This window comes from Danio rerio, chromosome 13, assembly GCF_049306965.1.
Source record: "Danio rerio strain Tuebingen ecotype United States chromosome 13, GRCz12tu, whole genome shotgun sequence".
Lineage (NCBI taxonomy): Eukaryota > Metazoa > Chordata > Actinopteri > Cypriniformes > Danionidae > Danio > Danio rerio.
The window spans coordinates 52501-65000 of record NC_133188.1 but is presented as its reverse complement, the minus strand read 5'-3'; the positions used below and the strand labels follow the sequence as shown (position 1 = coordinate 65000).

Here is a 12500-nt window from a genome sequence, read left to right as displayed (position 1 = left end):
GTGCTGCTGCTGCTGCTGCTGCGACAGTAAAAGGGATTTGATTAGCATAATCTGACATGCGGACTTTCAAAACCGACAACACACATCGAGTGATCTGACCGGGGCTTACGGTGTTAGGAGCGCACCAGATCTGCAGCAGACAGAGCTCAGTTCACCGCTGTGTCTGATCTGATCAAATCCACAGACGGCTTGGATGAGCAGCAGCGGTGGACAATCTGGAGGAGATCTGACTAATGCTGGACAGAGATTAGCCAATACCACACTTACACTGTAAACATTAGATTACAGAACTGAGCTCCAGTCTTTTACCTGCTCATCAAACTGGAACCCTAAGCTGGAGTGACCCTCGCTGGTGTTGCTGGAATAACCAGCAGTCACATCATCACCACCGTCACAAACACGTACAGACTCAATCTCCAGCTTAACATGGACACATCATGAATACAGCGTTCAGCATGCGCCTGCGCCGTCTCTCTGGCCACTGAGCTCCTGACCCGGACACGAGTCTGTTCAGTCGCTCAGCACTACAGCAGACTCACAGCTGCCCTGGACTGAGGAGCATCTGACTATGGAGCATTTGCATTACTTAAAGTGTGTGTGTGTGTGTGTGTGCGTGTGTGTGTGTGTGTGTGTGTGTGTGTGTGTGTGTGTGTGTGTGTGTGTGTGTGTGTGTGTGTGTGTGTGTGTGTGTGTGTGTGTGTGTGTGTGTGCGCTTGCGTGCGTGCATGTACGTGTGTGTCATCTGTTCATTTTCACTTCACTTATTTTAAAACCTCTGTTCAGTAGTGGAGTTCATGTAGAAAACACTACATTACCCATGATGCTGTTCACAAAACTCACCAATCAGGATCAGCCAATGAGACAATCCGGCCTTTCAAAATGCAAAATACATTGCTGTGCATCAACATCCAGGATTATTTATTAAGACACGAGCGGTGTTGGTGTGTTTCTGTTCTCCTGCATGTTTGTGTCTTCAATCATGTGTGTGTGCGTGTGTGCGTGCATGTGTGTGTGTGTTTGTTTACATGAGAGCAGTGCATTATTGTAGTCTGGTGATGAACCGACTGGTGCATTAAATGGTTTACTCAACACAAGCCGTCCACACACACAATCACCTCCTCCTCCTCCTCTTCTTCTTCTTCTTCTCTATCTTTAATGATTTGTAATAAACGGCTTCCCTGTACTCCGCCAGCTCTGTGTGTTTGATTTAACGTGTGCTCAGTGCTGGATGTAGAGCGCCGCCGCCACAGGAGCTCAACCCTGCTGGAGACTGGAGTTTCCTGGAGGCAGATGATGAAGTGTAGGGCGGAGCATGATCTCAGCCTCCGGGATCTGATTGGATGATTGTAGATGGGAGGAGGGTTTGATTGGCACTTTACACTCAGTTGTGGAGGATTTTCCTGTCCAGCAGAATCACCGTCAGCTCCCTCTGCTGCAGCACACACGCCCTAAAAGACTGAACCCCGCCCCAAATGACTGATAGCCCTGCCCTGATTGACTGATAGCCCCACCCTGATTGACTGATAGCCCTGAATGACTGATAGCCACGCCCTGATTGACTGATAGCCCCGCCCTGAATGACTGATAGCCACGCCCTGATTGACTGATAGCCACGCCCTGAATGACTGATAGCCCCGCCCTGATTGACTGATGATAGCCCCACCCTGAATGACTGATAGCCCCAGTTTGCGCTTTATTACGCTAGATTTGAGATGCGGCTCCTCAAAGGTGAGAGGTGACCACAGCTGGGTCAGCGAGTGTTTCTCTGCTGTGGTTTTTCAGGATGTACTCAGAGCTCATGGAGGTTCTGGAGTGTTCAGCAGAGCTGCATTTCCACTGTAACTCCAGAAATCACCCTGTATGATTTATTCAGTTTGTTTATGAATGACCTGTTGTTTAGGCTGTAATTATTCCAGCTTTACTCTGCTCATGATCAGCAGCTCCTGTCTGAGCTCATCTAGACGCCCGCGTGTGTGTGTGTGTGTGTGTGTGTGTGTGTGTGTGTGTGTGTGTGTGTGTGTGTGTGTGCACCTCACCATCAGTAAAGGTCTCAGTAGCAACATGGGCAAAACCAAAGAGCTGTCAGGAAGCACAGGAGAAAACTGCAGAGCTTCACGAAGCTGGAACGGGCTCGGGGGAATTGCCCAGCAGCTTGGTGAAGAGAGATCAGCTGTTGGAGCCGCTGTCAGAGAATGGAGGAGGCTGATGATGAGCGCCAGTGTCCCTCAGACTGGGCCCCATGGAAGACCTCTCCTCCTGGGGTATCAGTGAAGCTTAGAATGGTCCAGAATCAGCGAAAGCCTCCCTCCCTCAGTCAGAGCATTAGAGGAAAAACCTTTAGAGGAAGCTGAAACCTGACAGATCTAGAGGAGATCTGAGGAGGAGTGGGCCAGATACCTGGAGAAGAACTACAGGAGCCGTCTGACCTCTGCCATCATCAATCAAGGCTTCAGAAGCAAATATTGAACGTTTATGGTGCACGAGATCAAATACTCGTGATGGAGTAATGTAAGAGTAAATAATGAATAATGAGTGTGACTGGAGGTGTAGATCCCGTCCCTCACAGCTCCAGACCCCTCGATGAGCTCTGCCCTCGCCGTGTGCTGGAGATCAGTCAGATGAAGTACTGGTTACGTATACGCCAGTACGGTGGAGAACCCCAGCGCAGGTGTGTGTGTGTGTGTGTGTAATCGTACCTCAGTGTAGTTACTGTGTAGTGTTCTTATATTAGTGTTTAGATCAGATCATGGCCAGACTTCACATTCTACAGGGCCTGTAATGAGCCTAGAGCAGCCGGGTAACCGTGACCAGGCTAGAGGAACAGGAAACCCCCACTGAGATTGAAGCAGTACCCATGATGAGGAGTATCGGTCATCACTGTAGAACACCTGCTGCTGATTTACACCACATTACAGAAGAAACAGCGACGACACACACATGCTTACACTCCAGTGGGCAGGGTGTGTGTGTGTGAGTGCTTGTCATACATGGTGATTAAATGAGCTCAACTGACCACACCCACTCATCAGCTGACCACACCCAGTCAAACATTGACCACACCCACTCATCAGCTGATTGGTTGTTTTATTTTTGTGAGTTCTGAGGATGGACAGTGCACACACACAAACTCCTGTAAGTGTTTGAACAAGGCACAATGCTGAAGTTTACTAAGGAAACACACACACACACACAATTATACCTCTCCATTTGTGAATGTGTTTGAGATTGTTTGAGTGTGTGTGTGTGTGTGTGTGTTGAGCTCTAATCTCCTGTTGTGTCTCCTGTCTCTCCATCAGCGGGTCCCGTCCTCCACTCCTCCTCTGACCGCAGCAGCGTCTCGTCTTTCCTTGAATCAAGGATTATTCCTCTGGATGGAGCAGAACACCACTGACACGAGCACAACCTGTGTGTGTGTGTGTGTGTGTGTGTGTGTGTGTGAGAGAGAGACTCATGGCACTGCAGATGCGTCACCAAAACCCTGAAAGACCAAAAAATACAGGCCGTGTGTGTGTGTGTGTGTGTGTGTGTGTGTGTGTGTGTGTGTGTGTGTGTGTGCCAAATCATGGTGAAGAGCGCTGTGTTAGTCCAGTGTGAGCGTCTCCAGCTGCATCATTCCTCTTTTCATAAATTAATGTGATGTGTTCAGTCTGACTGCGGATGCTTTATTTCACACACACACACACACACACACACACTCAGTCGAAGCTCAGGATGACGGGTGTGTGCTGGGTCTCCTCCAGGAAGCGCAGCAGGTCGGCGGGTGTGATCCCCATGGTGGCGCTGTTGGTCATGGGGTGGCAGTGTATGTGTGTGTGTCCGCCGTGGGTCAGCTCTCGGTCCAGCACCGCCGTCACGCTGCGCTCGGTGTCCAGGAACAGTGCCAGCGGGGTCACGCAGCCCTGCCGGACCCTCAGCTTCTCCAGCAGCAGACGCTTCTCCGCCAGGCGCAGATTCGGGGCCCCCAGCCGGCGGGACAGCTCACCCAGGGCCAGGGGCCGGTCGTGACGCACACACACCAGGAACACACGCCGCTTCTTATCCTTCAGGAACAGGTTTTTAGTGACGACACCGCTCAGGTGAGACACATGGGGCATCATCTCCTCCACTGTAAACACCTGCAGCACACACACACACACACAGAGAGAGAGAGAGAGAAACATGAACATGTGCACACACACACCTACAGTGATTGATCTGTTGTGGTGATGCTACAGTTGCTATGGTAACATAACAGCTGCACTAATGTAGTCAGACGGGCCAGTACTGCTGTGTTCTGCAGCTGTAGCGTTTACTGTAGTGCAATACACCACAGATTACTGTAGTAAAGGCTGAGGTACACTACAGCATTCATCAGAGTCCACTGATCCTGCATTGTGCTGGAGCACTCATTAACACACAGACACAGTTTAATACACTGATTAGTGTAATGCAGATGACCGGATAGACTAGTATAAGCAGTGTGTGGTCGGTGATGTGCTTCTGCCGCAGTGAGTGCTGTGTTTGAGGACTGCTGTGTGTTCTCTCGGGGGTTTTCTGACCTCTGGGTGTTCGATGCAGGTCGTCTCGATGTTCAGCCGTTTTAGAAACTCCTCCAACTCTTTCCTCAGGTCGACAGGCGCCACCGCGGCTCCACCAGCTTCACTCACCGCCTCAACGAGCTCTGATTGGTCCATGCCTTCAACGAACCACAGCGATTGGTCAGGAGTCTCTAGCGATGAGCAAAGGAACACCGGCGGCTTCAGTTATCAAACTTTTACAATCGAATAAAATAGTTATTAATAACCACCAGTATTAAAGTCGAACGTAAAAGACATTATATAAATCAGTTACCAAACACTTGAGATTAAATAGATCCTCAGATAGGTGCAAATCTGTCACTTTTTTCTCCACACGTCGGCTCTTCACGCCACTGTACTTCCGGTATGAAGGTTGTTGTGGAGCAGCGCCATCTGCCGCCGGTTTCACACACACACACACACACACACTGGAGCTGTGAGCATCAGCAGCACATCTAAATCCTAAATAAAACACACGGTCATCAGCAGGACACTCGATCATGTGTGTGTGTGTGTGTGCGCTCTTCATTACACGCTTGAACTGCAGATCATGAGTGTTTTGACAGTGTTCACTGAGCAAGAGTCTCCTGGCTGTGAATAAGAGCTGCTGTGTATGCTGACAGATCACCTTACACACTTAAGAAACAGTACTGCACACTTCCTGTCATCTCACACACACACACACACACACACACACGCGTGATCGAGTGTCCTGCTGATGACCGTGTGTTTTATTTAGGATTCAGATGTGCTGCTGATGCTCACAGCTCCTGTGTGTGTGTGTGTGTGTGTGTGTGTGTGTGTGTGTGTGTGGTTGTGTGTGTGTGTGTGTGTGTGTGTGTGTGGTTGTGTGTGTGTGTGTGTGTGTGTGTGTGTGTGTGTGTGTGTGTGTGTGCAGCAGTGCTCAGTAACTGGAGTCTCCCTGTAGCTGTGATGAGTGCTGCAGATGTTCCTCAGAGTTCCTCAGCAGCTCTTCTGGAAGTCTGAAGGAGTTTCACAGCTACTGTACACACACACACACACACACACACACACACACACACACACACTAGCTTACAATAAGCAGAAAGAAAAACAACACTGTAGAACACACTATCACCCCATCATCATCATTATTATTCATTCATTTTTTTCAGCTTAGTGCCTTTATTATTCAGGGGTCACCACAGTAAAATGAACCGCCAACTTATTCAGCATATGTTTTACACAGCAGGTGTGTTGTGGGAATATGAGCATGCAATGGAATACTGTGATTGACCAATCAGAATCTGTTATTCCAGAGAGCCGCGTACAGTAAACACAGAACATACTGTACACACACACACACACACACACACACACACACACACACACCTGTAACATGACCAGCACCACATGTATATATATATGCAGGACTGCTGGAATCTGTTGGAGTTTATATATAGTGTTGTCCAGGGGTGCAGCGGGGATACAGCCCTCTCACTTTTAGAGACAAACCATTTACAAACAGGTGATTAATTAATATATGAACATAAACATTTGGATCTCATACGTGTGTGTGTGTGTGTGTGTGTGTGTGAGAGAGAGAGAGTTCTCAGAGCACACTTAGGGTAAGGGTTAATATAAACACAAATGTGTGTCCCTCTTCCCAGCAGGGGAACCAGCAGCAGTCAGGAGTGCAGGATTATCTACTGTCAGGGCTTTACAATCAATAAATGTGATTATAACGGAGGACAATGGAGCAAAAACACACCAACATCCCCAAAGCAGAGTCACTCTGAGCACACACACGGGCTGATCTGCAGCGATAGAGCGAGTGTAGACTGAACTAAGAGAGAGAGAGGCGTGGCTTCTGATCTCCTTCTCTCTATTGGACACTGGCAGCATCAATCATCCGTGCTGCTCACTGATTGGTCAAACCTCTCGCGCGTGTTTCATCATTATTCCGCTTAGTCACTTTGCTGGAGCGAGTAAAGTTTTTTGCTGCCCGAGGCTGTTCTGAGTTCTCCCGCAGTGGCCGCTCTTGCAGCCGGTTCTCCCTCCTCCACAGCCGCAGACCCGCACAAACTCCCGATGGAGGACACAGACCGAGCCTCCTCCGCCGCACTGGGCTCCGCGCCGCATGAGGAGTCTGGCAATGAAGCCTCCGCAGCCGGTCAAACACGCGCCGACGAGCCGCTGCTGGACGCGGAGGAAACTAGAGATGAGCAGGTTACTGAAGTGACTAGCACTCAGCAGATAACTGAGGTAAATACAGCTCCACAGACAGCTGAGGTAACTAGTGCTGAACAGATAACTGAGGTAACTAGTGCTGAACAGACTAGTTTAACACCGACAACTGAGGTAAATACAGCTCAGCAGACAGCTGAGGTAACGTTAACTAACGTTAGTGCTGAACAAATAACTAAGGCTGATCCACAGATAACCGAACAGACTGATATAAGTTTAACACAAACAACTGTGGTAACTAGTCCTGAACAGGTTACTGAGGTAACTAGTACTAGTCCTGAACATGTTACTGAGGTAAAGGCTGATCCACATATAACTGAGGTAACACAGATAACCGAAGACACTAGTTTAACATTACCAACTGAAGCAACTAGTCCTGAACAGGTAACTGAGGTAAGGGTTGATCCACAGATAACTGAGGTAACTAGTTCAACACAAGTAACTGAAGAAACTAGTTTAACACAGATAACTGAGGTAACTAGTCCTGAACAGGTAAGTGAGCTAAAGCCTGATCCACAAATAAGTGAAGAGACTAGTTTAACGCAGACAGCCGGAGTAACCAGCGTTAGTCCTGAACCGATAACTGAGATAACTAGTGCTGAACAGACAAGTGAAGAGACTAGTTTAACACAGATTAGTGAAGATGTAACCGAAGAGACCAGCGTTCCTCCAGTTAGCGGTCCTCCTCCTCCTCCTCCTCATCATCCAGCAGCGGCGGCTCCTCCTCCTGACCGCAGCCCGGCTCCGTGCAACGCCCGCCCGCCCGAGCCCTGCGGAGAGCCGCACTCAGAGCTGCCGCCGGCCGGTGAGTAACCGCCGACACACGGAGCCTTTGTGTGGGGTGGGGAGTGTGTATGTTTCTGCTGATATTGGATCTCTCTGTGTGTGTGTGTGTGTGTGTGTGTGTGTGTGTGTGTGTGTGTTATTGTGTGTGAACGTTGGATCCTGCGGCCCTCGCGCTGCGGCGGACAAAGACGCGCGTCATCCGCTGTTCTGCTGTCAGAGAGCAGATTCCGCATCTACAGGAAATATTTCACATATATATTTATCTATATCATATTCCTATATCATATTCTCACGGTGTGTGACGGACGTCAGGACTACACGCTATTATAAAGAGGTGTAGAGCGTGCACGCGCGCACACACGCGCACAGAGCGATAAACATGTATTATCTGCTGGTGTGTGTTTGTGTGTGTGTGTGTGTGTGTGTGTGTGTGTGTGTGTGTGTGGACAGTGACCCTTCAGATGCTGTTTTCCATCAGTCAGTCTGCACAGTTATTCTGACTGCTGAATTGGTTCTGCAGGGTTCTGCTGGGTTCTGCTGGTGTTGTGGTGTTTTCTGTCAGTTCTTCTCTCTCCTGATCATCAGACTTGCTCTGGTTTCCCCATCATGAGCACATGTTCAGATGTTCAGATTTAGTTTCAGCAGACTGGAGTAATGAACACTGATTTTATTTTAAACTCACACACACACACACACACACACACACACACACACACACACACACACGTGATGCTGACAGATATGTTGTTGATTCTGCGTGTGTGAGTTTACAGCACTGAGCTCAGCTGTCCCTAATTAATAATGTGTGTTTCTGCTACTGTGGTCTGTAGTCAGGTGTGTGTGTGTGTGTGTGTGTGTGTGTGTGTGTGTGTGTGTGTGTGTGTGTGTGTGTGTGTGTGTGTAGACAGACACACTCCTCCAGCAATGAGCTCAGTCCTGCTGTGTTGTTGTAATTGTGCAGTATATGGTCTAGAATGTGTGGTGTTTTTGGTACAAGGTGAATATCCCCTGTATGTCTGCCTGATGCGGTTATCAGGTTATTTCAGGTGGATGCTGTTTTCCCTCACTGGGCACTAGGGGGAGACACTAACCCTGACGTCCACACTGCGCACTGATTTCAGACCTGTGTGCACTTCCACTTTGATCAGGAGTGCCCAAACTCGGTCCTGGAACTTCCTTCAACACACCTCGATGGAAGTGTGTAGTATACCTATAAAGGGCTTGATCAGCTGATTCAGGTGTGTTTAATTGGGCTTGGAAGTAGAATATGCAGGACCCCCTCCAGGACCGAGTTTGGGCACCCCTGACTCAAAAAAATTAATCCTGTCATCATTTCCTCACCCTCGTTCCAAACCTATTGAGTTTCTACTGTTAAACACAGGCTACAGCTTTCTTCAAGATATCTGCTGTAATGTTCAACAGAAATCAAGACACCTGACACATCTTCAGTTTTGGGTCTGTCTCTTCAAGTTAGTGTTGCTTTATGCGGAAGAGCAACGTGACAAAAGGTTTAATTAAAGGACGAGATATTGGAGTATTCCGCGAGGTGTAGCACCGAGGTCATGTTAGACTCTCATTGTCCACCATTTTGACGGAGAGGATTGTAAAAATTCCGTCATAACCTATTACTGCCTGTCATTTAATTTGCATATTTTAATTGCTTTTCTATTCATATTTTAATCGTGAACTTGCATGATGAGCTTAAAGGCTAAATTATTAATTTATTTATTTGACAAATGAACAAAAACACTAACTCTAATTTATTTCATGTTTTCTTTTTTTCAAATTAAAACTCGACAATTTGTGCCTGAACAACGGCAGATATAAACAACAAAACATATTACAAAATATAATTCCGGCTAAGATAAGAACATAACTTGAAAAATAAAAATATAACTAGGTGTATTTGCCTTAACTCATATCTTCCGCCTTGTCTGCGTCGACCTGAACTGGGTGCTTTCCTGTGCATAATCAAAATATTAAATATTCGGTTAACGCGATCTCTGGTGTAGCAGTTATCTAGTTAACAAAATGCACAAAGTGTGGACAGAGCAGACGACTAATGTGCACGAACACTGACGATCAGTCGCAGTGACGGACAGTGCTTATCATGGTCAGACCGCTCATGTCAGACTGTGTTTGATCAGTGGCGATTACAGTGATGCTGCAAGTGTGTGGTTGAGTTCTGGCCCAACGCTGGTGTCAGTCATCATTCCTGAACACTCTGATCTGACCTACACACACACACACACACACACACACACACAGACAGCTGATGCTCTTTATTGATTAGGTGTTATAGTGCTCAGATGAGGTGTGTACGGTCAGTCTGCTGATGGAGGATCTGTGGTAAACACTCTACTGTTGTTGTTTTTCAGGAGAGCCTGAAGTTTCCGTCTCCGTCTTCCAGACTCTTCCGTCAGGTACGCTTCTCCTTCACTCTGTGCTGGTGTGTGTGCGCTGTGTTTTACACTGCTCGTACTGCTGACGTACACTAATAATCTCAGAGCTGACACACTGCAGGTAATGCTGCTCTCAGCTTGTGTCCTGGTCCAGCCCAAATATCTGTAAACTCCTAACCAAGAAGCATTTCTAGACCAGCAGAATAATACAGTGCTGTTTTCAGAAATAATGAGTGAACATTGAGAGAGTTTCTCCCTGAATTAAGCAGAATAATCTGCCACTGGGGGAAGAGGAATAATAATAATATTTAACAGTGAAAACCAGATTATTCCTCTCCCCATTGTCAGATTATTCTGCTTGTTTTAGGGAGAATCACTCAATGTTCACTCATTATTTCTGGAAACAGCACTTTATCGATCATGTCTTGATGTAGGAGTGTTCAGATGTGTTGGTCTGGATCAGGTGTGCACAGATCAGTGTTTGGGCTGTGTAGTGCCCGTTGCAGTGACATGATGCTGAGCTTCTGTCATTATAATTCCTCAGCTGCTGGTGGATTAGCACGTGCTGGCGTTCATCATGCTAGTAGGAAATCTTCTGTCAGTAATTCAGTAACTTGATGGTTATTGGTGATCATCTTTGGCACTGATGCTGGCGATATTAGCCCTCATGCAGAGTCCGCCCTGCTGCTGAACGTCTCCTGAAATTATTGATGAGGGCTAACATGACACGTGCTGTCGAGCTTCTCGTCTGCTCAGTCGCCCTCCAGTCGGTCTGTACGGTTCAGCGTTCTGTCAGGGAGTCTCTACAGCGGCTCAGATACTCCTCATTACACACACACTGACCCTGAAGAGTGTCACCACCACCACCATCACCATCATCATCATCATCATCATCATCTGGCTTTAGCAGGTTTAGCTGATCAGTTATTGAGGATCAGGACAGCGCTGCTGCTGCTCCTGCTGGAGGGTTCGGGTATGACGAGCTTGTCTAATTAAGGGTTATGGCCTGAGGGGCTCCTCTAATTACTCATCATCGTTAGGGTTAGGGTATGATGATCTAGCTTATCCTCCTCAGGGTTGTGCCCTAGGCAGTCTCGTCCGCTAGCTGTTGTGTCCGCTAGTCGCTCATTTGTTCGTCTGATCCGCAGAACGCTGCCGTTCGCTCGTGTCGTCCGCTGGTCTCGCCATGGATGCGTTTGGACGAGAGCCCTCAGCGACCTCTGACCCGGATCTGCTCAGTCCATCAGATGATGACCTCATGCTGGAGATGAAGAGTTCTGCAGGACTGGAGGAGTCGAGGTCGGTGTCGGACAGCCCGTCTCCAGACCTGCTCCAGGATGCATATGAGGATCTGCAGACCCCAGGAGCACTGTCCGCCGCTGAGCCCCCGAACCCTGAGCAGCGGCCAGTGGCTCTGCCCGACATCCTGCAGTCCTCCCCGCTGAACCCAGAGAAACTGGACTCCGGCTCCTCAGAGGGCAGCCCTGACTGCAGCCCGGCCCACCGCTGCTCCCCGAACCCCCCGCTGTCTGCGGCCGGCAGCCCCGACTCCAGGATCCTGCTTCTGCGCGAGATGGTGGAGGAGACGGAGGCGCGTGCCGTGGAGAAGGTGCAGCAGGATGTGCAGCAGGAGGTGCAGCAGGAGGCGCAGGCACAGCTGGAAAAGCAGGTGCAGCAGGAGTCACAGCAGGGGTGCACTGTGCTGGATCTCCTACAGGAGGCGCCGGCGCACACACAGACTCTCCCGCCGCCGCCGCAGCAGCAGACCGACGCTCCGGCAGAGCTGCTCCAGGGTCTGCAGTTCTCCAGCGGGCCGCATGTGGAGCTCTGGGACTCCAGCCCATCAGCGGACTCCTTCTCCCCGGTGCTGGATGCGGAGCAGCAGAAACACTCAGAGAACACACACTCGCACACACACATCAACGCGGCAGACGAGGAGCAGGAGCCGTCGTCTTCTGAGGAGTTTGAGTTTGTGGAGCGGCCGGCGGCAGGAGCTGCGGAGGAGTTTGTGGAGCTGCAGGACGGCCTGACCTCCATCACCGCTCCACCTCCTGAAGCTGCGGAGGCTCCAGAGCAGAAGCAGAGCTCCACCTGTCTGCTCAGCCCGGCTGAAGGTGGAGGTCCTGCGGATGGAGAGGAGCGGTCAGACGTACAGCAGACCTGTCCTGCAGGACACACCGCTGGAGCTCCGGCCGATCCCACAGCAGGTACACCAGCTCAGATACAGCAGCATCTCCATCATCCATCCCTCCCTCCACCCCTTTATCCACCCCTCCTCTTCTGTCTGTTCCTCTGAGTTCTCCTCTCCATCGTGGTGTCTGCATGACGTGTCGTCCCCTGTCTGTCAGCTCTGTCTGCTCCTGCATCTGCCTCCAGTGCTCCAGACGAGCTGCTCTCTACATGTCCACCTCCCCACCGCCCGCACTGGAGGATGCTCCGCTCCGCGTACAGCACTGATCCGCTGGTGTGTGTGTGTGTCTGTGTGTGTGTGTGTGTGTACACTCCTCCTCCTCCTGCTCCGCCTCCTCTATTACTCCAGCACTGCTGT

At 49.6% G+C, this 12500-nt stretch overlaps 3 protein-coding genes across 14 annotated transcripts in view; 2 read left to right on the top strand and 1 right to left on the bottom strand.

The window, feature by feature from the left end:
• The window catches only part of ccdc88ab (coiled-coil domain containing 88Ab), a 31364-nt gene extending 27719 nt beyond the window's left edge, over positions 1–3645 (top strand). For all 9 annotated transcript variants that reach the window (XM_073920417.1, XM_073920413.1, XM_073920411.1 and 6 more), the window contains one exon: positions 3297–3645. Coding sequence is in view for 3 of the 9 variants with exons in the window: in XM_073920414.1 (XP_073776515.1) it covers positions 3297–3391 (95 nt within the window). In the remaining 6 variants the exon portion in view is untranslated. The remainder of the gene's footprint in view (positions 1–3296) is intronic.
• prorsd1 (prolyl-tRNA synthetase domain containing 1) lies at positions 3068–4919 on the bottom strand. The gene is made up of 3 exons (NM_200642.2): positions 4831–4919; positions 4539–4708; positions 3068–4115 (listed from the first exon to the last, which is right to left on the bottom strand). The coding sequence occupies exons 2-3, from the start codon at positions 4671–4673 to the stop codon at positions 3696–3698; spliced, it is 555 nt and encodes a 184-aa protein (NP_956936.2). The 5' UTR covers positions 4674–4708; positions 4831–4919; the 3' UTR covers positions 3068–3695.
• Positions 4920–6324: 1405 nt separating this feature from the next.
• Positions 6325–12500, top strand: part of rtn4b (reticulon 4b) — a 10089-nt gene continuing 3913 nt past the window's right edge. Inside the window, 3 exon segments of one of the 4 annotated variants that reach the window (NM_001040335.1) lie at positions 6325–7569; positions 9929–9973; positions 11101–12159. In NM_001040335.1, the coding sequence (NP_001035425.1) occupies positions 6609–7569; positions 9929–9973; positions 11101–12159 (2065 nt within the window). In that variant the 5' untranslated portion in view covers positions 6325–6608. 4 annotated transcript variants of the gene reach the window in all.

Bases quoted from the DNA above. Each gene is read 5' to 3' on its own strand.
- prorsd1 (NM_200642.2), bottom strand. From the start codon at position 4,673: ATGGACCAATCAGAGCTCGTTGAGGCGGTGAGTGAAGCTGGTGGAGCC. The intron at 4,116-4,538 runs GTCAGAAAACCC...TGTGTGCTGCAG, and splicing joins CCTGCATCGAACACCCAGAG to GTGTTTACAGTGGAGGAGAT.